This window comes from Chiloscyllium plagiosum, unplaced genomic scaffold (assembly GCF_037043375.1).
Source record: "Chiloscyllium plagiosum isolate Xiang-an unplaced genomic scaffold, Cpla_swu_hap1 HiC_scaffold_17, whole genome shotgun sequence".
Lineage (NCBI taxonomy): Eukaryota > Metazoa > Chordata > Chondrichthyes > Orectolobiformes > Hemiscylliidae > Chiloscyllium > Chiloscyllium plagiosum.
Genome location: NW_028270155.1, coordinates 59,846,145 through 59,872,993, shown reverse-complemented (window position 1 = coordinate 59,872,993; position 26,849 = coordinate 59,846,145). Strand labels below are relative to the sequence as shown.

The window sequence follows — 26,849 nt, the reverse complement described above, 5'->3', positions numbered from 1 at the left end:
AAAGGGCCTGTGCCCGAAACGTCGAATCTCCTGTTCCCTGGATGCTGCCTGACCTGCTGTGCTGTTCCAGCAATAAAGTTTCAACTTTGATCTCCAGCATCTGCAGACCTCACTTTCTCCTCAGATCAGCTATGATGCAATTGAATGGCGTAGCATGTTTGAGGGGCTCATTGACTGATTCCAGCTTCTATTTCCTATGTGCTTATGAAGGTCAGGCAACATCCGAGGAACAGGAGCAGGAGAATTGACATTTCGTTCCTGATGAAGGGCTTATACCCAAACCATCAATTCTCCTACTCCTCGCATGCTGTTTGACCTGATGTGCCTTCCCAGCAACACACTCTTGACTCTGATCTCCAGCACCTGCAGTCCTCACTTTCTCCTGTGTGCTTATGGCCTAACTCCATGAGTCAGCAAGAGAATAAGGGTGGTCTAGTTAAGATAATGGACTAATGTATGGACTTGAAGAGGAACAACATCCTTCATGAAAGGCATTCAAGAAATAAAACATTCTGTAGAGGAGAAATGTTTTACAGACCAATTGAGCTCAAGATCAGAATCAAAGTCAACAGTCCTCAAGCTAAAGACTTACTAATCTTACACATCAAACAGCAATCTATTCTGGAAGAATTGTGCAATCTTCAGATGACTGTTATGTGTTAAGTCAGAGACTTGGGAATAGATGATTGGTACCAAATGTAAAAGAGGTTATTCTGTGAACATATGTTAACTATCGGTGCAAAGGTTTGGAGAAGATAGTGCTTCAGGTAGTACAGTCATAGAATCATAGAGATGTACAACATGGAAACAGACCTTTCAGTCCAACTCATCCATGCTGACCAGATATCCCAACCCAATCTAGTCCCACTTGCCAGCACCCGGCCTATATCCCTTCAAACCCTTTCTATTCATATACCCATCCAGATGCCTTTTAAATGTTGCAATTGTACCAGCCTCCACCACTTCCTCCGACGGCTCATTCCATACACATACCACCCTCTGCATGAAAACGTTACCCCTTAGGTCTCTTTTATATCTTTCCCCTCTCACCCTAAGCCTATGCCCTCTAGTTCTGGACTCCCCGGCCCCAGGGAAAAGTCTTTGTCTATTTGCCCTATCCATGCCCCTCATGATTTTATAAACCTCTATAAGGTCACCCCTCAGCCTCCAATACTCCAGGAAAGACAGCCCCAGCCTATTCAGCCTCTCCCTCTAGCTCAATTCCTCCAACCCTGGCAACATCCTTGCAAATCTTTTCTGAACCCTTTCAGATTTAATTCTGAAAAAGTTCATGTTGAAGTCTTACTAATCACCATTCTATTTGATGATGTGGCATTGTTTTTGGGAAGAGAATCAGATATCTAGCATCACTTCCCCTCTGGATCCAGGTATTCTTGAACAAGTTTTCCTGTGTAATCATTGCGTCTTGTACATATGCTATCATGCAGTAAACAACTTCTTCTTTGTAGGACAAGTGTCTCTTCCTGTTAAGACTCACCAATGCTCTATAATTAGACAGGCCCTTAGATAGCCCCCGGGTTCGAGTCCAGCCTTGGGTGACTCCTTATATGGAGTTCGCATATTCTCCCCTTGTCTGCATGAGTTTCTGCCGGCTGCTCTGGTTTCCTCCCACAGTCCAAAGATGTGCAGGTTAGGTGCATTGGCCATGCTAAAAATTGCCCTGTCGTGTCCAGGGATGTGCAGACTATTTAATATGCTAATAGGGATAGGGTGAGGGCTGCGTTGGGTTAGGATATACTTCAGAGGATTGGTGAGGACTCGATGGGCTGAATTGCTTCTGTCTGCACTGATGGGATTCTATGATATCACAGGCAGGAGGATTTATGGTAGCATGATACCTCAATGACTCAGGGCCCACTATGGCACTCAGTTTTGGAAAGATTTTTCTAGGCTTCAGATATGAACTTATAAGCCATGATCAATGATTTTAAAAAAATATTGTAACTAAGAGTTTGGTCAATGATAACCCCAGGATGTTTATCATGGAGAATTCAACAATGATAATGCTGTTCAATGCCAACATGAGTTGATTAGATTCTCCTTTCTTAAAGATAGTCATTACCTGGGACCTGAGTGGTGTGAATGTTAACTTGCCTCTTAGCAGCCCAAGCCTGAATGTTATTGAGGTCTTGCTGTATACAGGAACATTCCTGAAGAAGGGCTTATGCCCGAAACGTCGATTCTCCTGCTCTTTGGATGCTGCCTGTCCTGCTGCGCTTTTCCAGCAACACATTTTCAGCTGTATACAGGAACAATCAATTTCAATAGCTGAAGAATAGTGAATGACAATAAATGCTGAACACTTTATAGGGTGGCAAGAGTGAAATTGCATTATTTTCCTATTTAAATAGTTGGATTGTTGGTCTCATTCATTACCCAAATTAAAATGTAGATGAACTCAGGGCATGGTTAGGAACATGGGACTGGGATACCATAGCAATTACGGAAACATGGCTCAGGGATGGGCAGGACTGGTAGCTGAATGTTTCAGGATAGAAATGCTACAGGAAGGATAGAAAGAGAGGCCAAAGTGGAGGGGGAGTGGCATTTTCTTCAGGTTCCAATATTTATACTTACTTCCTGAGATGGTTCTCAACATCTTTTTGTTTGTTTTGCAGCTTAAGTCAGGTTGCTGTAAGCGACAATACAGTGTCAGCATAAAGATTGGTATTGGTAAATGCTTAGTTTCCAGGATACCCTTTTAGCCTAAGAATGATGCACAACAAAATAGTCTTTTGTGCTTAAGAGAATCCTTTTTCATGTGACTGGAGTTCACATTCTGTATTCGTCACTCAGGCAATAGGAACAAATACTTTTGTTTTGAAATGATGCAATGTGAATACTAATATAAGCAAATCGAATTCCTTTGCTTGTTTAAATAAAGGAATATTAGGAAGGAACTGGTCAGTCACAACAAACAGGATACTACACCCACAACATGTAGGAATGGTTAAAAACAGAATAATACTTTATATTTATTCCAATTGAATTAAAGTTGTCACAAAGACGACTAAAGCTCCATGGTGATGCCAGTGAATGTTCTGAATTGGCTGGCACTCTGCCAATATTAGCAGGCATAAATTAAAATACCCAGGGGATGGGACAGCTCAGACAAAGAATAATGGACATTTACACAGGACCTAACACATCCTCAGCTTATCCCAAGCCATTTTCAAGTCATTTTGAGGTGCAGTCACTGGGATGTTATTAAGGACTACATGTGTACATATTGATCTTTAGTTTCAGATTATAATCCTGTGAAAAATCATTTCAAAATAATTTATCATAAATAGTGAAACTCTATGAATAAATCAAGTTGGCAGTGTTTGTAGAGGAATAAGACGGTGCTATTTTCTGGGTCTGTAGATTGTGAAGGAGCAAAAATGGCCTTTGCTGTGATATGTACTTCTTGGCAGATGTGGGAGTTTAAAGAGAGTTTAAGGGTTATTGCGGATTATATCTGCCATAAATGCTGTTGGATGCAAATCTTATCAGATCGAGTAGATCGGTTGGAGAGACAAATAGAAGCAATGAGAAATTTGCAACAGCAACAGTATGTGATGGATGGCAGTTATAGAAAGGGGGGAAAGTCTTAGATACAGTCACATAGATGGGTTAACTCCAGGAAGGGTAAGAGAGGTAGGCAGCTAGTACAGGAGTATTTTGTGGATATGCCAATTTCAAACAAGTAAGCTGTTTTGGAAAATGTAGGGGGTGATGGATTCTCAGGGGAAAGTAGCACAAACAGCCAAGTTTCTGGTATTGAGACTGGCTCTAATGCAACGAGGGGTACGTCGGCTGCCAAGAGATCAATTGTGTTAGGGGATTCTGTAGTCAGAGGTACAGACAGACGTTTCTGTGACCAGCAGAGAAAAAGCAGGATGGTGTGTTGTTTCCCTGGTGCCAGGATAAAGGATGTCTCAGAGACGGTGCAGAATGTTCTCACGATGGGAGAGAGGCAGCAGGAGGTCATTGTCCACATTGGAACCAACGACATTGGAAGGAGAAAGGTTGAGACTCTGAAGGGAGATTACAGAGAGTTAGGTAGAATTTTAACAAAGGAGGTCCTCAAGGGTAGTAATATCTGGATTACTCCCAGTGCTGTGAGCTAGTGATGGCAGGTATAGGAGGATAGAGCAGATGAATGCATGGCTGAGGAGCTGGTGACTGGGAGAAGGATTCACATTTTTGGATCATTGGAATCTCTTTTGGGGTAGAAGTTCCCTTTACAAGAAGGACGGATTGCACCTAAATTGGAAGGAGACTAATATACTGGCAGGGAAATTTGCTAGAACTGCTTGGGAGAATTTAAACTAGTAAGGTGGAGGAGTGGGACCCAGGGAGATAGTGAGGAAAGAGATCGATCTGAGATGGGTACAGCTGAGAACAGAAGTGAGTCAAACAGTCAGGGCTGGCAGGGACAAGGTAGGACTAATAAATTAAACTGCATTTATTTCAATGCAAGGGACCTAACAGGGAAGGCAGATGAACTCAGGGCATGGTTAGGAACTTGGGACTGGGATATCATAGCAATTGCGGAAACATGGCTCAAGGATGGGCAGGACTGGCAGCTGAATGTTCCAGGATACAAATGCTACAGGAAGGATAGAAAGGGAGGCCAAAGAGGAGGGGGAGTGGCATTTTTGATAAGGGATAGCATTACAGCTGTGCTAAGGGAGGATATTCCTGGAAATACATCCAGGGACGTTTTTTGGATGGAACTGAGAAATAAGAAAGGGATGATCACCTTATTGGGATTGTATTATAGAGGGAAATTGAGAAACAAACTTGTAAGGAGATCTCATCTATCTGTAAGAATAATAGGGTGGTTATGGTAGGGGATTTTAACTTTCCAAACATCAACTGGGACTGCCATAGTGTGAAAGGTTCAGATGGAGAGGAATTTGTTAAGTGTGTACAAGACAATTTTCTGATTCAGCATGTGGATGTACCTACTAGAGAAGGTGCAAAACTTGACCTACTCTTGGGAAATAAGGCAGGGCAGGTGACTGAGGTGTCAGTGAGGGAGCACTTTGGGGCCAGTGACCATAATTCTATTAGTTTTAAAATAGTGATGGAAAAGGATAGACCAGATCTAAATGTTGATGTTCTAAATTGGAGAAAGGCCAATTGTGACGATAATAGGCAAGAATTTTCAAAAGCTGATTGGAGGCAGATGTTCGCAGGTAAAGGGACGGTTGGAAAATGGGAAGCCTTCAGAAATGAGATAACAAGAATCCAGGAAAGTATATTCCTGTCTGGGTGAAAGGGAAGGCTGGTAACTATAGGGAATGCTGGATGACTAAAGAAATTGAGGGTTTGGTTAAGAAAAAGAAGGAAGCATTTGTCAGGTACAGACAGGATAGATCGAGTGAATCCTTAGAAGAGTATAAAGAAAGTAGGAGTATATTTAAGAGGGAAATCAGGAGGGCAAAACGGGGACATGAGATAGCTTTGGCAAATAGAATTAAGGAGAATCCAAAGGGGTTTTACAAATATATTAAGGACAAAAGGGTAACTAGGGAGAGAATAGGGCCCCTCAAAGATCAGCAAGGCAGCCTTTGTGTGGAGCCCCAGAAAATGGGAGAGGTACTAAATGAATATTTTGCATCAGTATTTACTGTGGAAAAGGATATGGAAGACATAGACTGTAGGGAAATAGATGGTGACATCTTGCAAAATGTCCAGATTACAGAGAAGGAAGTGCTGGATGTCTTGAAATGGTTAAAGGTGGATAAATCCCCAGGACCTGATCAGGTGTAACGGAGAAAACTGTGGGAAGGTAGAGAAGTGATTGCTGGGCCTCTTGCTGAGATGTTTGTATCATCGATAGTCACAGATGAGGTGCCGGAAGACTGGAGGTTGGCAAATGTGGTGCCACTGTTTAAGAAGGGTGGTATGGACAAGCCAGGGAACTGTAGACCAGTGAGCCTGACCTCAGTGGTGGGCAAGTTGTTGGAGGGAATCCTGAGGGACAGGATGTACATGTATTTGGAAAGGCAAGGACTGATTAGGGATAGTCAACATGGCTTTGTGCGTGGGAAATCATGTCTCACAAACTTGATTGAGTTTTTTGATGAAGTAACAAAGAAGATTGATGAGGGCAGAGCAGTAGATGTGATCTATATGGAATTCAGCAAGGCATTTGACAAGGTTCCCCATGGGAGACTGATTAGCAAGTTTAGATCTCATGGAATACAGGGAGAACTAGCCATTTGGATACAGAACTGGCTCAAAGGTAGAAGACAGAGGGTGGTGGTGGAGGGTTGTTTTTCAGACTGGAGGCCTGTGACCAGTGAAGTGCCACAAGGATCGGTGCTGGGCCCTTTACTTTTTGTCATTTACATAAATGATTTGGATGTGAGCATAAGAGGTACAGTTAGTAAGTTTGTAGATGACACCAAAATTGGAGGTGTAGTGGACAGCGAAGAGGGTTACCTCAGATTACAACAGGATCTTGACCAGATGGGCCAATGGGCTGAGAAGTGGCAGATGGAGTTTAATTCAGATAAATGCGAGGTGCTGCATTTTGGGAAAGCAAATCTTAGCAGCACTTATACACTTAATGGTAAGGTCCTACAGAGTGTTGCTGAACAAAGAGACCTTGGAGTGCAGGTTCATAGCTCCTTGAAAGTGGAGTCGCAGGTAGATAGGATAGTGAAGAAGGCGTTTGGTATGCTTTCCTTTATTGGTCAGAGTATTGAGTACAGGAGTTGGGAGGTCGTGTTGCGGCCGTACAGGACATTGTTAGGCCACTGTTGGAATATGGCGTGCAATTCTGTTCTCCATCCTATCGGAAAGATGTTGTGAAAGTTGAAAGGGTTCAGAAAAGATTTACAAGGATGTTGCCACGGTTGGAGAATCTGAGTTACAGGGAGAGGCTGAACAGGCTGGGGCTGTTTTCCCTGGAGCATCGGAGGCTGAGGGGTAACCTTATAGAGGTTTACAAAATTATTAGGGGCATGGATAGGACAAATAGGCAAAGTCTTTTCCCTGGGGTTGGGGAGTCCAGAACTAGAGGGCATAGGTTTAGGGTGCGAGAGGAAAGATATAAAAGAGACCTAAGTGGCAACTTTTTCACGCAGAGGGTGGTACGTGTATGGAATGAGCTGCCAGAGGATGTGGTGGAGGCTGGTACAATTGCAACATTTAAGAGGCATTTGGATGGGTATATGAATAGGATGGGTTTGGAGGGATATGGGCCGGGTGGTGGCAGATGGAACTAGATTGGGTTGGGATATCTGGTCGGCATGGACGGGTTGGACCGAACGGTCTGTTTCCATGCTGTACATCTCTATGACTCTCAGTTCCTTTTGACAACTTAAAAGTGGGTAATCTTAACTAGTACTCTTGCCTCAGAATCAGATGCTTATTTATTCACATTAACTACACTGCAGTAAGGGAATGTTGCATTGTTGAACGTGCCACAGAAGTGCAAGAAAATCTCCTGGTGCCGAGACTGTCATTTATCTTTCAACCATCACTGCCAAGACAGGCTATTATATCACAGTTGTTTGTAAGAGTTTACAGTGTGCAAATTGTCGCCAGTGTTTCCTTTTAGTGATTATCTTAGAAAGGTACTGAGGTAAGGAAAGGTGCAATGTAAATACATGTTCTTTGTTATTATTAGGGTTTGCAGATTTCCTCAACGCATTACAATCCCCAATATGTTCCATGCAAAATGCAATGTTACAGAGTTTATTAGACCACAAGAAGAAGAAAAGGATGACACTGTGCAGGTTAAAACAAAAGGGGAAGTTTGGTAAAAGCAAAGGTAAATTGATTTCTTTGAAGTTTTTGGTGCAAGTGTGTTTTAAGGTATAGCATTCTTGGCTCAAATTGAGAGGGGCATGACTAAGTGCCTGTTCCAGCATCTGATCTTATACTCGAAATTGACATTTCAGTGCAATGTTATTGGGGTGCTGCAACTGTCAGAGGTCCCAGTCTAGATTAGAGTGGTGCTGGAAAAGCACAGCAGGTCAGGCAGCATCCGAGGAGCAGGAAAATTGATGTTTCAGGCAAAAGCCCTTCATCAGGAATCCCCATCTGCCCATGCATCAATGAATTCAATACATGTCGTGACGTCAAACACTCCTTCCGCTGCCTCCGCCTCCGATCTTACTTTTTTCAAGCAGGACTCCCGCCCACCTTCCGAGGACCCTTTCACCTGCCTCCAACACTTTCCTGCTCCTCAGATGCTGACTGATCTGCTGTGCTTTTCCAGCACCGCTCTAATCTAGACTCTGATATGCAGCATCTGCAGTACTCACTTTCGCCCTGTCAGAGATCCCAATTTAAACCAAGTCTTTGTTTGGCTGCTCAGGGAACTATGTAAGATGAGACAGAACTATTTTAATAGAGCAGCAAGTTCTCACACATCCTGATTTATGTTTCCTCCTTAATGAATATGACATGATGAAATATATTCAATAAAAGAATATTTATGCATTTATGCAATGGCTTTCACCACCTTGAATACCAACTGTGTCTCAGTTGGTGATCCATTCTCCTCTGATACTAAGCTTTTTGCTCAAGTCCCACTCAGTGTTCAAGCACAAAAATATATGTGGATACTGATAAACTTCAAGATGGCATAGACAGAGTGATAGAGTGGGCAGCATCGTGCCAGACAAAACTTAATGCAGAGAAGTGTTTATTGATACATATTGATAAGAAATAATGAGGACAGGCAATATCAAACAATTCTAAAGGAATTTTTAGGACAGAGTCTTGGGATTGTATGCACACAGATCACTGATTATGGCAGTGCATACTCATTCAGGATCCTGTACTCTACGAATAGAGGTATAGAATACAAAAGCATGGAGGTTATGATGATAAAACTCTGATTCACCGTCAACCGGAGTATTTCATAATTATGAGCACTTCAGGAAAAGTGAAAGGTTAAAAAACATTGCAGTAAAGATTTATGAAAATGGTTGCAGGAATAAAGTATTTTAGTTATGTGGATAGATTGGGCAGTGATGTGTCTTGGGATATGTTAAGGTATGAAAATGTTATATTCTCCTCATTTTATCTGTTTAGTAAGAACAAAGAAGTTGGTGTGGAGGGGATTTAGGCAAAAAGCACTGGGTGATGGAGCCCGAAAGATTACAAAGGTGCAGTTGATGGAAAATGACATGAGAATGGGAGTGGAGTGGAATTTTCTGTTTGGTGAGGGAAGAGGGTATTGTATAATTGGGGTAGGACAGTTTTCAACCATATCTGAGAACATTCTGTACAAAATATCCATATACAGTGTGGGTAAACTCCAGAGCTTATCCAAAGTATAGGTAAACTCCAGAGGTAAACTGTATCATGTTGCAATAATGAACACTAACAAAAATCAACAGCTCATGCAGCCTAGAAATGGTAGCATGTGATAATATTGGAACAATGTTTGATGCACTATAACAGTCCTGCTCTGGATGCTTCAGAGGAGATTAACACAGCTTTCAAAAGTAGTTGACTATTTAAATTTCCTTCTTGGGGATGCTTGGGGATACAGGCAACCTTTCATTATTTAAGTGGAGAAAAATTGCAGAAGGCTGCAACACAAAAGGACTTTAAGGTACTAGTGCACGAAACAAAGAAAACTAGCTCACAGGGATGCCAGGTAATTTGGAAAGTCAATGGAATGTTGACTCTTATTTCAAGGGGGTTGGAGTATAAGAGTAAGGAAGATGTTGTGAAACTTGAAAGGGTTCAGAAAAGATTTCCAAAGATCTTGCCAGGGTTGGAGGGTTTGAGCTATAGGAAGAGGTTGCATAGGCTGGGGCTGTTTTCCCTACAGCCTCAGAAGCTGAGGGGTGACCTTAAAGAGGTTTACAAAATCATGAGGGGCATGGATAGGGTAAATAGACAAAGTCTTTTCCCTGGGGTAGAGGAATCCAGAACTAGAGGGCATAGGTTTAGGGAGAGAGGGGAAATATATAAAAAGAGACCCAAGGGGAAACGTTTTCATGCAGAGGGTGGTATGTGTATGGAATGAGCCGTCAGAGGAAGTGGTGGAGACTGGTACAATTGCAACATTTAAAAGTCATCTGGATGGGTATATGAATAGGAAAGGTTTGGAGGGAAGTGGGCCGGATGCTGGCATGTGGGACTAGATTGGATTGGGATATCTGGTCAGCATGGTTAAATTGGACCGATGGGTCTGTTTCTGTGCTGTACATCTCTATGATTCTGTGACTCTAAATCTTACTACAACTGTACAAGATGCTGGTGAGACCACATCTGAAGTACTGTGAGCAGTTTTCATTCCCTTATTTAAGGAAAGGTATTATTTGATTGAAGGCTGATCAGAGTAGGTTCACTAGGATGATTCCTTGTGTGGAGGGATTGTCTAATGAGTAAAGACTCTACTCACTGAAATTTAGAAGAGTGAGAGATTATCTAATTTGAAACATATAGGACTCTTAAGGGGCTTGACATTGTAAATGCTGATAGCATGTTTCCATTCATGGAAGAGTTTAAGGCCAAAGATCGTGGTCTCAGAATAAAAGGGTGCTGATTTAAGACAGATGAGGAAGAATATCTTCTCTCAGAGGGCTGAGAATCTTTAGGAACTCCCTGCCACAGAGAACTGTGGGGGCAGAGTATATTTGTGTATATTTAATATTAAGATACACAGGTTTTTGATCAGTAAGGGAATCAATAGATATAAGGAAAGGGCAAGAAAAAAGCTTGAGGAATGAAAGATCAGCCATGATCCTATTGAATGAAAGAACAGGCTGGAGAGGCTGAATGGTGCACTCTTGTTCCTGTTTGTTCTGATCTTTTGCCATGAATCTCATTTGTTCTTTCAGCCAAAGTAAGGACGTGGTAAGGAACAAACATTTCAAAATCATTATATCTTTTCCTCAGGTTGCTGCTGATCTCTTTTCATTTAATGAACTAACCCGGTGTATTTTTGCTATGTAGGTAACCACAGTAGCCAATTTGTATAGCAAGACCCTTTCTACAGCAAGTAAAATAAATGACCAGTTAGATTAGATTAGATTACTTATAGTGTGAAAACAGGCCCTTCAGCCCAACAAGTCCACACTGCCCCGCCGAAGCGCAACCCACCCATACCCCTACATTTACCCCTTACCTAACACTACGGGCAATTTAGCATGGCCAATTCACCTGACCTGCACATCTTTGTGACTGTGGGAGGAAACCGGAGCACCCGGAGGAAACCCACGCAGACAGTCGCCTGAGGCGGGAATTGAACCCAGGTCTCTAGCGCTGTGAGGCAGCAGTGCTAACCACTGTGCCACCGTGCCTCCCCATCAGTTAGAACTCCTCTGATTGCTGAAGAGTGTCAGTTAAAACATCTCACTGTGAATTTTTTGTTTAAAAATTCATGGGGCTCTTTTAAAAGATATGTGGTCTTAGATTATATCTCTCACATCTTAACAGCAGCCTATATGATCAATTACTGAAGTGAGGCTTGAACTCACAAATATCTGACTCATAGCAGACATTTCCTAATTAAGGATATAGCACAAAGGAGAAGCTAGATTAGTACACATGGAATAAAGGGATTAAATATTATTCTGGTAATGGATGATATGAAGGTTTTGAGAGGGAGGAAGCAAATGTAGAGCATAAACACGGTCCTGGATCAACTGGACCTTTTTCTGTGTTGCATATTCTATGTAATTCAATATAAATGCAATAATATTCACAATATTAAATTCTTGATAAAAGCATTGGATTGGCTTATGTTTAAGTTTGCTTTCTGATTGCACATTTCTGTTTTCCTGTCATTTCAATCATATAAAATATTAACCTTATAGCCAGCTTTGAAGCTTCTATCCCAGCTCAGCATTAAAGGACCATTCACAGTTCCTCAGATATGAACATGATCCATGATTGTTTGCAGCAAAACCTGTACAACATTCAGTTTTGGGCTGAACACTGGTAAGTACCATTTGCATTACACATGCATGACAGTGACCATCTTCAGCTTCAACAGCACTCAAAAACTCAACACAATCCAAAACAACGCTTGATCACCATCTCATGCGTAACCCTAAATATTCATCCCCTCCAATGCCAGTGCATAGTTGCAACAGTGTACTGCATGTTATCTACTAGGTGTCAACAGCTCACCAAGCTTCCTTTGATAGCACCTTACAAAGTTTGCAATCTCTACCAACGACTAGAATAAGGGCAGTAGATACATTGGAACCTGCAGCTTGCCCTTCAAATTGCACAGATTTAAATTTCAATTTCAATTTTATTGTCACATGTATCAGAGTTCAGAAGTACAGAGAAAACAATGTAGAAAGTCACCATTCTCCGGCGCCATCCCAGTATACATAGGACAGGATTAAAAACATAAGCAGAAATAAAAGAAACATCCAAACGAAAAGAAATGATCAGATCATTCCCTTGCCTCACCACCAGATAAAGCAAGTTAAAAAATCCATCCCTCAGTCTGCGAGCACTCAGGGCTCTGAGTCCCAACACAGCAGCCAGAATGCCACCACCTTTGCCATCAGATACCATGCCCAGCTGTTGCCTGGAGCAGTGCCACTGCAGTTGGAACCATGTCGCCATTCCTCGATGCCATCTTGCCCCCACTGACATCGGTGTCACCGTCAGTCTGTGTTGGGCCAATCCCAGCAGTGCAGCTGTCGCTGAAGCTGCTGGGTCCAGACCTGGGCACAAACTCAACACTGGGCCTATCACGCCAAACCGCTCCCACCACAGCATCCTCACTTGGAATTATATCACCAGTCCATTTCTGTTCCCAAGTCAAAATTTTGAACGGCATTGTGGGGGTAACCACAATACAAAACTGCAGGAGTTCAAGCTGATCCCTCATTACCATCTTCTCAGATATCTTAGTGATGGACAATAGGTGCTGCCTTGCCTTTCAAGAGACAGATAAAACATATCTCCCCTGAACATGACCTCACAATGGAACATTGTGTTTACTATGGTCACTAATCTCATTTCATTAGGTGTCCTCTCCCCTGCACTGTCTCCAGGTTGATAAACCCGCAACCCCACACCACTCACTTCTACCACCTTCCCAAATTCCACAAACAGGACTGTCTGGGCCAACCTATTGTCTTAGTCTGCTCCTTCCCCACAGAACTCATCTCTTCCTACATTAACTTGATTTTTTTCCTCCCCTTGTCCAATCCCTTCCCCCTTAAATCCAAACTTTCTCTGACAATTTACACAAGTTTCAGAATTTTTAGTTTGGGGGCTCCAGCTTCCCCCTCTTTACTACAAAGAACAAAGAACAATCCAGTACAAGAACAGACCCTTCAGCCCTTCAAGCCTGTGCTGACACATCTCGCCCTTCCATGTAAAAACTGTCTTCACTTACAGGATCCGTACCCCTCTTATTCCCTTCCTATTCATGTATTTGGACAGGTACCTCTTGAATGCTATAATTGTGTCTGCTTCCACCATTTCCTCTGGCACTCACCAATCTGTGTGTGAAAAACTAACCATGCATATCTCTTTTAAAATCCAACTTCCCTTGCACCTTAAACCCGTGTCCTCCGGTAATTGACTCCTCCACTCTGGGAAAAAGCCTTATACTTCCCACTCTATCCGTGCCATTCACAACCTTATAAACTTCTAATTGGTCACCCCTCAACCTTGTGCGTTCCAGTGACAACAAACCCAGTCTATCCAACCTTTCTTCATAGCTAAACTACCCCCATACCAGGTAACATGCTGGTAAAAAGTTATGTACCCTCCCTAAGGCATCCACATCCTTCTCATAGTGAGGTGATCAGACGGTATGCAATATTCCAAGTGTGGCCTAATTAAAGTTTTATAAGGTCACAGCATAACTTGTCTATCCTTATACTGAATGCCCCTTCCAATCAAGGCAAACATGCCATCGACTTTTTTCACTACCTTATTGACCTGAGATTCCACCTTCAGTGATCTGTGGACCTGAACACCCAGATCCCTCTGCATATCAATACTCTTAAGGGTTCTGCCATTCATTGTATAATTTCCACCTGCACTTGACCTTCCCTTTACCCATCCATCCCCCATTAGGAAGGTCTCAGGACTCTCTAAGTTTTGTTGGAAAAAAGGCCTGAACTGTCCCCATCCTCCATGACCCTCCCCTGCCTGGTCGGGCTCGTCCTTACCCTGAACAATTTCTCTTTCAAGTCCTCTTACTGTCTTCAGGTCAAAGGGGTGGCCATTGCTGCCCTCATGGGCCCCAGTTATGTTTTCTTTTTGTGGGGTATGTGGAACGTTTCTTGTTCCAGTCCTATTTCAAACCACCACTCACAACATTTTCTCTGCCATATCGATGATATCATCGGTGCTGCTTCCCATTCTTGTCCAGAATTAGGTAAGTTAATCAATTTCACTTCTAATTTCTACTCTGCACTCACCTTCACCTGGTCCATTTTGGACTCCTCCCTTCCTTTCCTCAACATCGCTATTTCCATTTCTGAGGATGGGCAGGCCACCAATATCCACTACAAACCTGCAAACTCCCACAGTTACCTTGACTATACATCCTCACACCCTGTGTCCTGTAAATACTCTGTTCCACTCTCCCAGTTCCTCTGTCTCTGCCCCATCTGTTCCAGTGAAGCCAACTTTGACAAGAGAGTCTCTGAAATGTCCACATGCTTCCTCAACTGCAGATACCCCAGCAACATAATTAACAGGACCCTCAGCTGGGTGTGACCTAGCTCTCGCCCACTCTCTTCCTGCCCACAACAGTGATGGGGTCCCTCTTGTCCTCACCTACTATCCCACTAGCATCCACATTCACAGGACCATTAACCTCCATTTCTGCCACCTTTAGCAGGATGCTACCACCAGATACATATTGCCCTCACCTCCCCTGTCAGCTTTCTGCAAGGACCATTCTCTCTGGGTCCACTCTGGTCCACTTCTTCTTCATTCCCAGCACTGCCCACCCTTCCCACAGCCTCTTGGCACCTTTCCTTCAACTGCAGAAGGTGTAACAATTGGCTGCTTACTTCTTCTCTCGTCCATATCCAAGGAGCCAAACACAACTTCCAGGTGAAACAGTGCTTTACCTGCAATTCACACAATCTAATCTACTGCATTGCTGCTTACAATATAGTCTCCTTTACACTGGGGAAACAAAGGGTAGACAGGCTGACAGCTTCACTGGACACCTATGTTCAGTCCACTAAAAAGACCCTGACCTTCCAGTTGCCTGCCACTTCAACACACCACCCTGTTCCCTGGCCAACATCTCTGTCTCAGGCTTGCTGCAGTGCTCCATGGAAGCTCAGCACAAGCTGGAAGAACAGTATCTCATTTTCCACTTGGGGACCCTGCAGCCTTCAGGACTCACTATTGAGTTCAACAATTTTTGGGTTTTTGATGGGAGCACCCTCTCCCGTATCCTTACCCCAACCCCCACACATCAGGCTTTGTTATCACATGGCCTGCTATTAAACACAAACCATTGTTAGTCACTAACTGTCTGCATTAATAGCTATTCACCTTCCTAGCCAGATCATTATCCACTCCTTTGTCTGTCCAACTGTTCTTCTCTCTCTTTGGATTCTATCTCGACCTATTGTTTACTCCTTGCTTTCTACCCCCTAACCTATCTTCTGCATAAAAAGTACAACTTCTTCCTAGCTACCATCAATTCTGAGGAAGGGTGACTGAACCCAAATTCTCTCCACAGATACTGCCAGACCTGTTGAGCTTTTCCAGAAATTTCTGTTTTTGTTGTTCTGGATAAAATATATGCTCACTCAGCTAAGTGTAAAAGATTGCATGACACCATTTCACCAAAGGGAAAAGGAGTTGTCTCATCTATCCTGGCCAATATTTATCCCTCAACTACCAGCTACTGACAGATTATGTAGTAATTATCACTTTGCTGTTTACATTCAAATTGGCTGTTGCTTTCCCCGCCCCAGATGACAATAGTGACTGTGTTTCAACAAGAATTTAATTGCCTGTAAAGCACTTTGAAATATCCTGAAGCCCTGAAAGGCACTTTATAAATACAAGTTATTATTTCTCAACAAATGCTGATTGGTTGAAGTCAGCTGCCAAGATTTTAAAAACATCTCTTAACCTGCATTTAATTAGTGTTCTTCCATTTCAGTACTGATTTACCACAACACATGATCAGACTCGTGATTGATATTCTGTTCTGGATCAGTGGTGCTGGAAGAGCACAGCAATTCAGGCAGCATCCGATGAGCAGCAAAACCGACGTTTCGGGCAAAAGCCCTTCATCAGGAATAAGCGTGGAGAGATAAGCTAGAGGAGGGTGTGGGTGGGGAGAAAGTAGCATAGAGTACAATAGGTAAGTGGGGGAGGAGATGAAGGTGATAGGTCAGGGAGGAGAGGGTGGAGTGGATAGGTGGAAAAGGAGCTAGGCAGGTCGGACAAGTCCGGACAAGTCAAGGGGACAGTGCGGAGCTAGAAGTTTGAAACTAGGATGAGGTGGGGGAAGGGGAAATGAGGAAGCTGTTGAAGTCCACATTGATGCCCTGGGGTTGAAGCGTTCCGAGGCGGAAGATGAGGCGTTCTTCCTCCAGGCGTCTGGTGGTGAGGGAGCAGTGGTGAAGGAGGGCCAGGACCTCCATGTCCTCGGCAGAGTGGGAGGGGGAGTTGAAATGTTGGGCCATAAGGCGGTTTGGTTGCTTGGTGCAGGTCTCAGAGATGTTTCTTAAAGCGCTCTGCTAGGAGGCGCCCAGTCTCCCCAATGTAGAGGAGACCGCATCGGGAGCAACGGATACAATAAATGATATTAGTGGATGTGCAGGTAAAACTTTGATGGATAGAGGTGAGGGAGGAGGTGTGGGCACAGGTTTTACAGTTCCTGCGGTGGCAGGGGAAAGTGCCAGGATGGGAGGGTGGGTCGTAGGGGGGGCGTGGACCTGACCAAGTAGTCACGGAGGGAACAGTCTTTGCGGAAGGCGGAAAGGGGTGGGGAGGGAAATATATCCCTGGTGGTGGGGTCTTTTTGGAGGTGGCGGAAATGTCGGTGGATGATTTGGTTTATGCGGAGGTTTGTAGGGTGGAAGGTGAGCACCAGGGGTGTTCTGTCCTTGTTACGGTTGGAGGGGTGGGGTCTGAGGGCGGAGGTGCGGGATGTGGATGAGATGCGTTGGAGGGCATCTTTAACCATTTGGGAAGGGAAATTGCGGTCTCTAAAGAAGGAGGCCATCTGGTGTGTTCTATGGTGGAACTGGTCCCCCTGGGAGCAGATACGCCGGAGGCGGAGGAATTGGAAGTACGGGATGGCATTTTTGCAAGAGATAGGGTGGGAAGAGGTGTAATCCAGGTAGCTGTGGGAGTCGGTGGGTTTGTAAAAAATGTCAGTGATATTCTGTTCCCCATTGTGTAATTACAGACAGGTACTCAGTGCTACCGACACTTGAGGCTTTGTGCCAGTAATTCCAAGTACTCAATGTGTTAGAAACTACTTTTGAAAATTGTAAGGATATTGTCCCACCCCCCACAAAATTTAGTACAAGTTGTTCTTTTATCAGCATAACAAAGAAATAATTGCCAAAGAGTTATTCATTTTATGAGTGAATAGACGATTTCAAAGGCTTTTACATTGTAGTAAAGATAATGACATTTTACAAACCCCTCAGTGCAGAGCTCAAACTCAAACTCCAAGACTACATCAGCTTTCTGCAGCACTTCCTTCGGGAAGCAATTTATACTTCATGTGTTTCCCCTCCCTCCGTGGCCCCCCCAAACCCCCCCCCCCCCCCCCCCCCCCATCCCGACAATGGGGTGATACAGCACAATAAGCCAGCAAATATTCCCAAATTAGTTTAGAATAGGGACCATTCATACAAAATCCTTGATTCCTGCCCATTAAATAATCCTCTGTCCATGCTAATATTCTATCCCATTCATTGAGCCCTTATCATGCCTACTAATGTTTTGCATATCACCTCATTGATTGCCTTTTGGAAATCCAGGCATATTACATTTACTGGATCTCCTTTATCTCTTGTTACATCCTGAAAATAACTTACAGGAATTTTCCTTTTATCAACCTGTCTTGGTTTATTCTAATCTATAGTTGACTAAGTGCATAAGGTATTAATAATAATAAGTTCCATCATTTTCCTAACAACTAATATCTGGTTAACTGGCCTGTAGTTCATTGTTTTTCATTTCCTTTCTTTCCTGAGATGTGTAACATTTACTGACTTCCAATCTGATTTGATGTTCCCATACCTAAGAAGTTCTGAAAGATCATAGTTAGTACAGTCACTATGTTTACTGTTATTGCTTTTAGAATCTCAGGGCTTTATCATATCTCTGCTGATATCATCCTAATTTCCTTTTTAGCTGCTAGTTTACCCTCTACTTCAAACAAGCAACATAAAATAGCTAGATGGGAAATGCTCACTTTATCAGATTCCTTCTGAAATTTAGGAGTCTCTTCATCTGAATTCTTGGTTCTTCAGGTGGCTACAATAGGGAAAAGAAGCAAACATCCATCCTCGCCAGGAATTTGATTTTGCAAAGCAGTGTGGTAAAAGTGTAACTTTTTTTTTGAATAGGTTCAACCCAAACACTTGCATGATGCAGCACTCAATGCTGTCCAGGTTGCTCTCAGGAACAGACCCAGTCAAACACCACCTGCAGTTGGGGGAACAGGAACTGCGTGAAATACATTATTTGATCTGTCCCAAATGTGTTGGTCTTTCAGAGTTGTTGATGACTCTGTGTAACAGTCTGACACATTCCAAGGACCAGAACCTCATACTGGGTTAACACAGAATAAAACTTGGAGCATCTACTGTAAAGGCTCAATGGGAAAGTACCTCTGTGGAAATCCCTCTCATTAGAGAACTGGAGTTGGATGCAGTTGAAACCTCTGTAAAACCCCTCTGGATATATGTTTGACATGTAATTAATATTGTAAATATTGATGTAATTTTAAATATACAAATGTGCAAGAACATGAATTGGCTTGCACATGTTGGATAAAAGAGTTGGCAACTGGTGGCTCCACATTCAATTACTGTACCATGCATGTCCCTTGATAATAGAACTTCAGTACAATATTATAACTGCCCAATTTTTAAAAGCAGCATGTAACTACAGTACTATATTAGCTGGTCTCCCTTGCTGCATTCAGAAATGGGCAGGATGTTAGTTGCTAAACTGGGTTGTTCACCTAAAAACTCATCTGGTGAAGAGAAACAACCTAAAACATGGTGAGGTCAACTAGAAAATAATAAATGATTCTTACAATTGCTTAACTCCAGTTCAGAAAAAACTTGAGAACATTTCATTCTTTAAAGTGAGCGATCCTTTCCAAACTTACTGGTGACTTGATCAGATTTTTTGACAGAAGCCCCTGTTCTTAAATAAAGTTATTAGTGCAGTAAATTGAAGTGGGGAATTCTTTAGCTTCTTCTGACGAAGGAACAGGGCTCGGAAAGCTTGTGATTTCAAATAATCCTGTTCCACTAAAACTTGGTGTGGTGGGATTCCTATTTTTGCTGTGGCACTATTGGTGGGAATTTGAATGAAAATATTGCCTTAAAGTGTCAATTTTGCAACCAGTGGAGCATCTTAGCAGTGTTAATGTTGCTCCCAGCACAAACCAACAGTCCAAAGGTGATTATTTTGTAAATAGATTTTATTAATCAGATGCCATTCAACATAAAACAAAGTAAAAAAAAAGTATTAGCAATTACTCCTTTACATATGATTGGGTCACACAAAAAGGATTAAAAAAAAAAGTCGTTCACATCATAAAATTAAAACAGTCCACGTTGAAGATTTTCACTGACAGCAGCTGCATTTGTCGCTGGCACCTTTGCACACACAACCCTGAGCACATTTGCTGCAGCCAGGTGGACAACATGCACAGCAGCCTGGATGGAGAGAGAGAGAGAGAGATGAAGGCCGAACATTCAACATCCACATTTCCACAGTCGCACACAGAGACGGCAGCGACCCATCAGCCCCTGACTGTGAATGCAGTGGGGAGCCCGCTAACCGCCACTGGACAAACATATGGATTATCCAGAAACAATTCAATGATCCAATGGTAAACCGATTACGACCAACATTATGGGAAAACAGTTTTTTTTAAAAACAACAGTAGCTTCAATTGCATGAAATTATCCCATCCAAAGATAAAACGTTAGCATTCCCAAAGACAATCCCTCCCACAGAACTAGACTTTCGGAGTCAGCGAATAATACAATATAAAAAGTACAGCAGAAACAAAAACATAAGTTGCTGAAAAAGCTCTGCAAGTCTGGCAGCATCAGTGATGGGAAATCAAAGTTAACGTTTGGGGTTCGGTGACGCGTCCTGAGGAAGGGTCTGGTTGCCTGAGACCTGCTGAGCTTTTCCAGCAACTTCTGTTTTTGTTTCTGATTTACAGCATCCGCAGTTCTGTCGGGATATATAAAGCATAGCAGACGCTGGAGAGTTGAAAAGAAAACACTACGCTGGAGAAATTCAACAGGTCTGGAAGGTGGAGAGTTGTTTGTGTATTTTTTTGTTTCAGTCAATACTTACTCTTCTTGCATGATGTACACTTGCAGTCTTTACATTTACAATTGTCCCCGCAGTTACAAGTGCCTCCTGTTAATGTTAAAAAAAGAGAATTACAAACTGCAAATGACAGAGAAACAGAAATGCAAGGCCGTCTCTACGATGAGATTCCATCATTTACCCAGGTTACACGTGCAAGGAGTGTCAGACATCCTGTCAGCTTGCTCTGGTGCTGTTTCTTGTTGCTGTTGTCTAGCGATACCTCTCTCTTCAGTCCCAGCTGTTGAATCACGGCGAGTGCTTGCTGCTCTACATTTATAGAGTGATAGGCGAACTCTAAGACCGAGTGCAAACTGAAAACCCAGCGCAAAGCTGGGGCGGTGATGCACACGGTGTCAACTTGGGCGCTGTGTGCAAAACATAAGCAGAGCGTACAGCCAAGCAATGAAGGGGGAGGAGAGAGATAGAGCAGTCTGGGAATCAGTTTATTCCAGCCGGTAGCCTTGGTGACTGACCTTCGATTAACTGTACTTCCAACTTTCAGTTACACTGTTTCTGCAGCCGCTATTGCAAACTGTGCAGTCAGCAGTACTACAGTTTAGAAACTGCCCCGTATACCCATATCATAGATACATATTTAACAAACGCCGACGCTCCCAGCATCTGAAGGGATAGGAGGCATCCACAGGGGAGGGGGGATGATTCCACATCTTAGTGGGCCATAGGCATTCCCCTACCCATTCTGAAAAGGAGATCCCTCTCCCTTTACCAACTCTCTCACTGTTGGTCCCTCTTTTTTCAGTGTCATCAGCTGCAACTTTGTATCGCTATTTATTATCAATTGATGCGTTTGAGCAGAAGGCTCTCTGAATGAGTGTGAGTGAAATGTTCATCCAGGCGCTTCCCAATCCCGTGTCATCGAGAGTTGCTGCAAGCCGCTCTGAAGAGAAGGTTCCACACTCGCCAGCCTTTGCCCGATATCCCATACGGGCTCGTCAGCGCTACTGCTGCACACGACCCAGCCTGAGGCCACACCTCGAGAATTCAGTCCGAGCGCAGCGCCAGCCCTTTCCACACGGGACTGTGCTCACAATGGGAACTTCCAACCACCAGAGAAACACACCGAACAAAAACAGGAATGTTTTGAGAACAGTCCCGTGACTCACTGATACTCGATCTACAACACCCCCCCCCCCCCCCCCCCCACAGGAAGCATGACTACAACTGGTCAGTTTGTTTTCAACGTGAGACGGAACATTGCAACGTGTCACGGTGTCGCAAGGCCCGAACAAAATGTACCCAATTCTGAGGGAAGATGCTTTTTTTTTCTCCGGGGGGCAGGCCTCTGGAATGAGAGAACACCTTTGGAAGGGAAGGGGCTCTCCCATTTTATGACAGAGAAATTTCTTCTCTCGCCGTCTTTCGAGTTGTCTCTCAGAGCACTGACGTCTGTCTCACGGAAAGGCTGAGTTTTACAGATTTTAAATTGGCAAGGTGATCGGGGCACGCACAATAACCATGAGTGTGTGTTTGGGTGAGGGGGAGGGGATGGTCAGGTTTGATGGGCTGAATACTCCTCGCTCTGTTTCTCTTAAACTGATCCACAAGTCAAACGGGGGTGGGGGAAGGGGGGTGTGGTGTACTGTAGCATATGTGCTTGACTGGACAGACCTGTAACTTTAGTGAGGTAAAAACAATGACTGCAGATGCTGGAAACCAGATTCTGGATCAGTGGTGCTGGAAGAGCACAGCAGTTCAGGCAGCATCCAAGGAGCAGCGAAATCGACGTTTCGGGCAAAAGCCCTTCATCAGGAATAAAGGCAGAGAGCCTGAAGCGTGGAGAGATAAAAGTGTTAAATCCCATTGCAATATATGACGTTTCAGCATAAAGGTACCTGTCCCCACCTTCAGTGGCTCTTTGTAAAGTTATTTAGATGTTTTCAGTCTGTCATTTATGTGTATGTAATATAAAATAACACCAGTAAACATTGTGTTGAGACTATGTGAGTCTGATCTTGTGGCTGTGTAAATAATTATTGTTGTTAATAAAATTCAAGACTTCTGTCTCAACAACAGCCTGGTTTATATATTTGGACTGATATACAGAAAACCACAAAATACATTGGAGGGAAAGAGCATTTATTCCAATTTGCCTCAGTCCATCTTAACATTAAAAAAAAATTCACTGCAAATCTTGTCACCCAAAATTGGAATTGATTCAACCTGTTTCCATATTAAATTGTTAACTAAACAAAAGAAAAGATTTAAAAACATTTGCACCCTTTGCAATCACTGCAACCACCAATCCCTACATACATACACACACGGCCCCAGACCTGTAGTCTTGTTTCATCAAATATATTAATGTACAATTTTGGGAGCTCCCAGGATATATTCTTCAGAAAGTTCATGTAATTAGATTAGATTAGGTTCCCTACAGTATGGAAACAGGCCCTTCGTGTTATCATTTTATTCAACTTGCACTTTAGATACTCTTAGTTGACAATTGATACATTTGTAATTCAGAAATATTACATATAGGAAAGAATAAGGGGCATTTGTGTTTCTTTGTTATCAGCAGTATCAACTAAATCTTTAAAATAATGGTTGATCCTCTCCTTCAAAGATGCTATAATGCCTTGGAAAGTACACCACCCTTAAACCTGTCTAGTTTACAGAAATGGAGAAAGTGAGGACTGCAGATGCTGGAGGTCAGAGTCAAGAGTGTGGTGCTGGAAAAGCACAGCAGGTCAGGCAGCATCCGAGGAGCAGGCTATGCTTTTCCAGCACCACATTTTCGACTCTAGGTTACAGAAGGAGTCTCCCCCATAATCCCTCAGTCCTCATGATTTTTCACTTCTATTCTCTATCAATCCTGTTTAGAGGTACAACCCCAAATTATTATTCAGAGACAATTCCCACCATGTCCCATATTCAGAGGCTTTCCCTCAAACTCCGTCTCCTGTTCAGAGATATGGTCTAGACATTCATGTTTCCAGAAGGGATTCCTCTGGATATCAGGTGAGCAGACTGCCTGCCTGGGAAAGAAATTAAACAAGGTCCTTTAGAGTTTGTGTGCCTTCAAGGTTCTGGTGCTGATTTTAATTTCTCCTTCCTAAAGGAGGTTCAACAATCCAGATGAGTCAGTTTGTCCACTCACTACCAAGTCCCCTCACACCCATCCTGCCCCCTCCATTAATATCAGAGCAACATGTCTATCAATAGAAGATTGGAATTGATTCAATGTTTCATGCAAGCATTGGCCGTAAAGTCAAAGAATCACTACAGCGCGAAAGGATGTCATTTGGGTCATCAAGTGCAGAGCCGTAACTGAGTCAGTGAAGTTCACAGTGTTCCAGAGCTTTCTGGGTCATTACTCAGACCTGAAAGATTAGACTTGTTGCCAGAACTTGGGATTTTTCCATTGGTTTTGGAAAATCCTGGTTGTGGGTGATCAAGAAGTGGGATTGTTATTAATTCTTTAAGCAGGCCAGGTGTCTGATCATTATTGAATGTATTCCATACGTTCTTTACAATCCCCAAGTCTTTGCTTTTAACAAGCTCTGTGAATTTAGAGGCCACCTACTTGTGTGGAACTAGGAGCTGTTAAGTGTGGCTATGAACTTCCCCATACTCAGTCACTCACTTGACCAGTTTTAAATGTTGGATGAAGACAGTCCTGGGTTTGCCCATGGTGCCTTGCCACTTGCGATTTAATGGTCTGTCAGCAATGATGTCAAGGTTCATATGTGAGCATAAAGCTTTGGGAGAAGGTAAGGGAAAGAATCCAGAACTCAAAGCAGTCTGTAGAGAGGGCAACAGAAATCAAACAGAGAAACAAACAAGTTTTTAAAACTGAAAGATAAATATCAGAGGTAAAGTGTACAATATTTAAAGACAAATTTAAACTTCCATAGAGAATTGACTCCTGATAATATTGTTTGCTAATGTACAAAGTTAAAAATCACACAACACCAGGTTATAGTCCAACAGGTTTATTTGGAAGCACTAACTTTCGGAGCGCTGCTCCTTCATCAGGTGGATGTGGAGTATAAGATCGTAAGACACAGAATTTATAGCATAAGTTTACAGTGTGATGTAACTGAAATTATATATTGAAAAGGACCTGGGTTGTTTGTTAAGTCTCTCATCTTTTAGAATGACCATGTTGGTTTGATAATGTAGATGATAAAGAGGAAGACTACTTTAGGAATGTGTGCTTGCTAATTGGTATAACTCCACTTTCCAATGGCTATTGAGAAGATATCCTGGGACAGCTAAATCAATGAAAAATCTCAATAGACATAGGAAAGAGGAAAGTGAAGGAGATACATGCTCGACCACACTGATGACATCTGCACTTCAGGATTTATGAATAGGTTTGGGATGAAATGGTTTTTCACTGTGAATGTGGCAAAGAGAGCTACTAAAGTCTGGAAATCAAATTCTTAAAATGTACTAGAGACCTAGTTCACAATGAACTCTGGGATGTGTTAGTTTTAAATGTAAATGAGGTCAGTAGCAAAACAAAATTTCAGGAGAACCCAACATTAGAAAGTGCACCTCTGCTAATGGATCATGGTCTAGTGCTTGATTCAAGGATAGTGGTTTCTGTTTTTGGAATCAAAATATTTTAAATGCCAGGAAATGGCCATCACTGGAGAATTTAGTCATTACTCTTGACATTCAACGGCATTACCATCACTGGATCCCACATTGATCAACATTCAGGGGGTTACCTACATTACAAATTGTTTCCTTCTATCTCTATCCTACAACCCTCTGAAAAAGCTATACAATCCAAATTTTAGTTTTCAGTTTTATTTGCAACAAATTGGTAGCTGTGCCTTCAGCTGACAAATCCTTATACAGTACTCCCAAGTTCCCTTGTAAACCTCCTTTTAGAAACTGCTGAATGGCTAATTATCTGAACGAGCCTTTTGTCACCTTACCTGTGGCTAGGTATGAAAGTTTGTTTAGCCGTGGTCACGTGAAATGCCTTGGAATATCCTACTTTGCTAAAGGTGCTATATAAATGCAAGTTATTGTTTTTCTATTCAACTGAAATGTACAATCTAGGTTGCGGCTGTGGGAGGCAATGGAGGAAATGTCTGAGTCTGCAGTAATAATTTTCAAATCCTCTCTGGCCACAGATGAGGTATCAGTGGACTGGAAGACTGATAATGATGTTCCATTAATAGAAAAAGAAAGAAAATATAGACCAGAAATTATAAGCAAGTGTAACTTCAATGGCGGGAAAGTTATTAGAAAGAATTCTGAAGAACAGGATATATCTGCTTTTAGAGAGACAGGGATTAAGCAGGGACATTCAGCATGTTAAGGGATGCTCATGTTTGAGAAATTTGGTTGAATTGTTTGGGAAGGTAACCAAGACTAATGATAAGTGTGGTGTATTTGATGTGGTTTACACTGAACCCAGCAAAGCTTTTGATCAGGTCCCTCATGCTAGACTGGTCAAAAAAGTAAAAGGCCATAGGATCTAAGGCAAAGTAGTACATTGGATCAAAAACTGGTTTGAAGGCAGGAAGCAGATAGTGACAGTAAGGGATGTTTTTCTAACTGGAATTCTGTTGTTTCACACTGTTATTTAAGGTGTACATTAATGATTTGGAATTAATTATAGAGGGTATGATCAAAAAATTTGCAGATGACATGAAAATTGGTACAGTAGTAAATAGTTTGGATATTTCTAAACTATAGAAGAATATCAAGACTAGTCAGCTGGACAGAGCAGTGACAAATGGAATTCAACTTCAAAAAGTGTAAGGTAATACATTTGGGGAGGGCTAAACAGGTCGAAGGGTATCAGAATGAATGATAGGAAGCTGGAAAGGTCTGAAGATCATACGAACCTTGGTGTGTATGTCCACAGATCCCTGAAGGTAGATAAGGTGGTTAAGGAGGCATATAGGATACCTACCTATATTAGCCAGAGTATAGACTACAAGAGAGGGTGGTGCAAATGTAAAAATTGCTGGTTGGGCCACAGTTACATCACAGAATGCAATACAGCATGCAGTCTAGTCACCGTATTATAGGAAGGGTGTGATTGCACAGGGGATTTACCAAGAGAAAAATGGAAAGATCTGCAGATGCTGTAAATCAGAAACAAAAACAGAATTGCTAGAAAAGCTCGCAGGTCTGGCAACATCTGTGAAGAGAAATCAGAGTTAATGTTTTGGGTCCAATGACCCTGCCTGAATTCTGATTTCTCTTCACAGATGCTACCAGATCTGCTGAGCTTTTCCAGTAACCTCTTTTTTAGATTTACTGGGATGTTGCTTAGGCTACGGGGTTTGGGCCATGAGGAAAGATTGTTTGGACTGGGCTTGTTT

General features: G+C 42.7%; 2 protein-coding genes across 2 annotated transcripts in view; one reads left to right on the top strand and one right to left on the bottom strand.

Moving 5' to 3' along the window:
• Positions 1 to 19,606: 19,606 nt before the first annotated feature.
• LOC122558501 (metallothionein-1-like) lies at positions 19,607 to 20,850 on the bottom strand. Its single transcript, XM_043707165.2, has 3 exons — positions 20,675 to 20,850; positions 20,518 to 20,583; positions 19,607 to 19,862 (listed from the first exon to the last, which is right to left on the bottom strand). Exons 1-3 carry the CDS (start codon positions 20,703 to 20,705, stop codon positions 19,771 to 19,773), a joined length of 189 nt encoding a protein of 62 aa, XP_043563100.1. The 5' UTR covers positions 20,706 to 20,850; the 3' UTR covers positions 19,607 to 19,770.
• A 1,209-nt stretch (positions 20,851 to 22,059) lies between these two features.
• nup93 (nucleoporin 93) overlaps positions 22,060 to 26,849 on the top strand; it is a 140,873-nt gene continuing 136,083 nt past the window's right edge. Inside the window, exon 1 of the mRNA XM_087995972.1 lies at positions 22,060 to 22,384. The gene's annotated coding sequence lies outside the window, so the exon portion shown is untranslated. The remainder of the gene's footprint in view (positions 22,385 to 26,849) is intronic.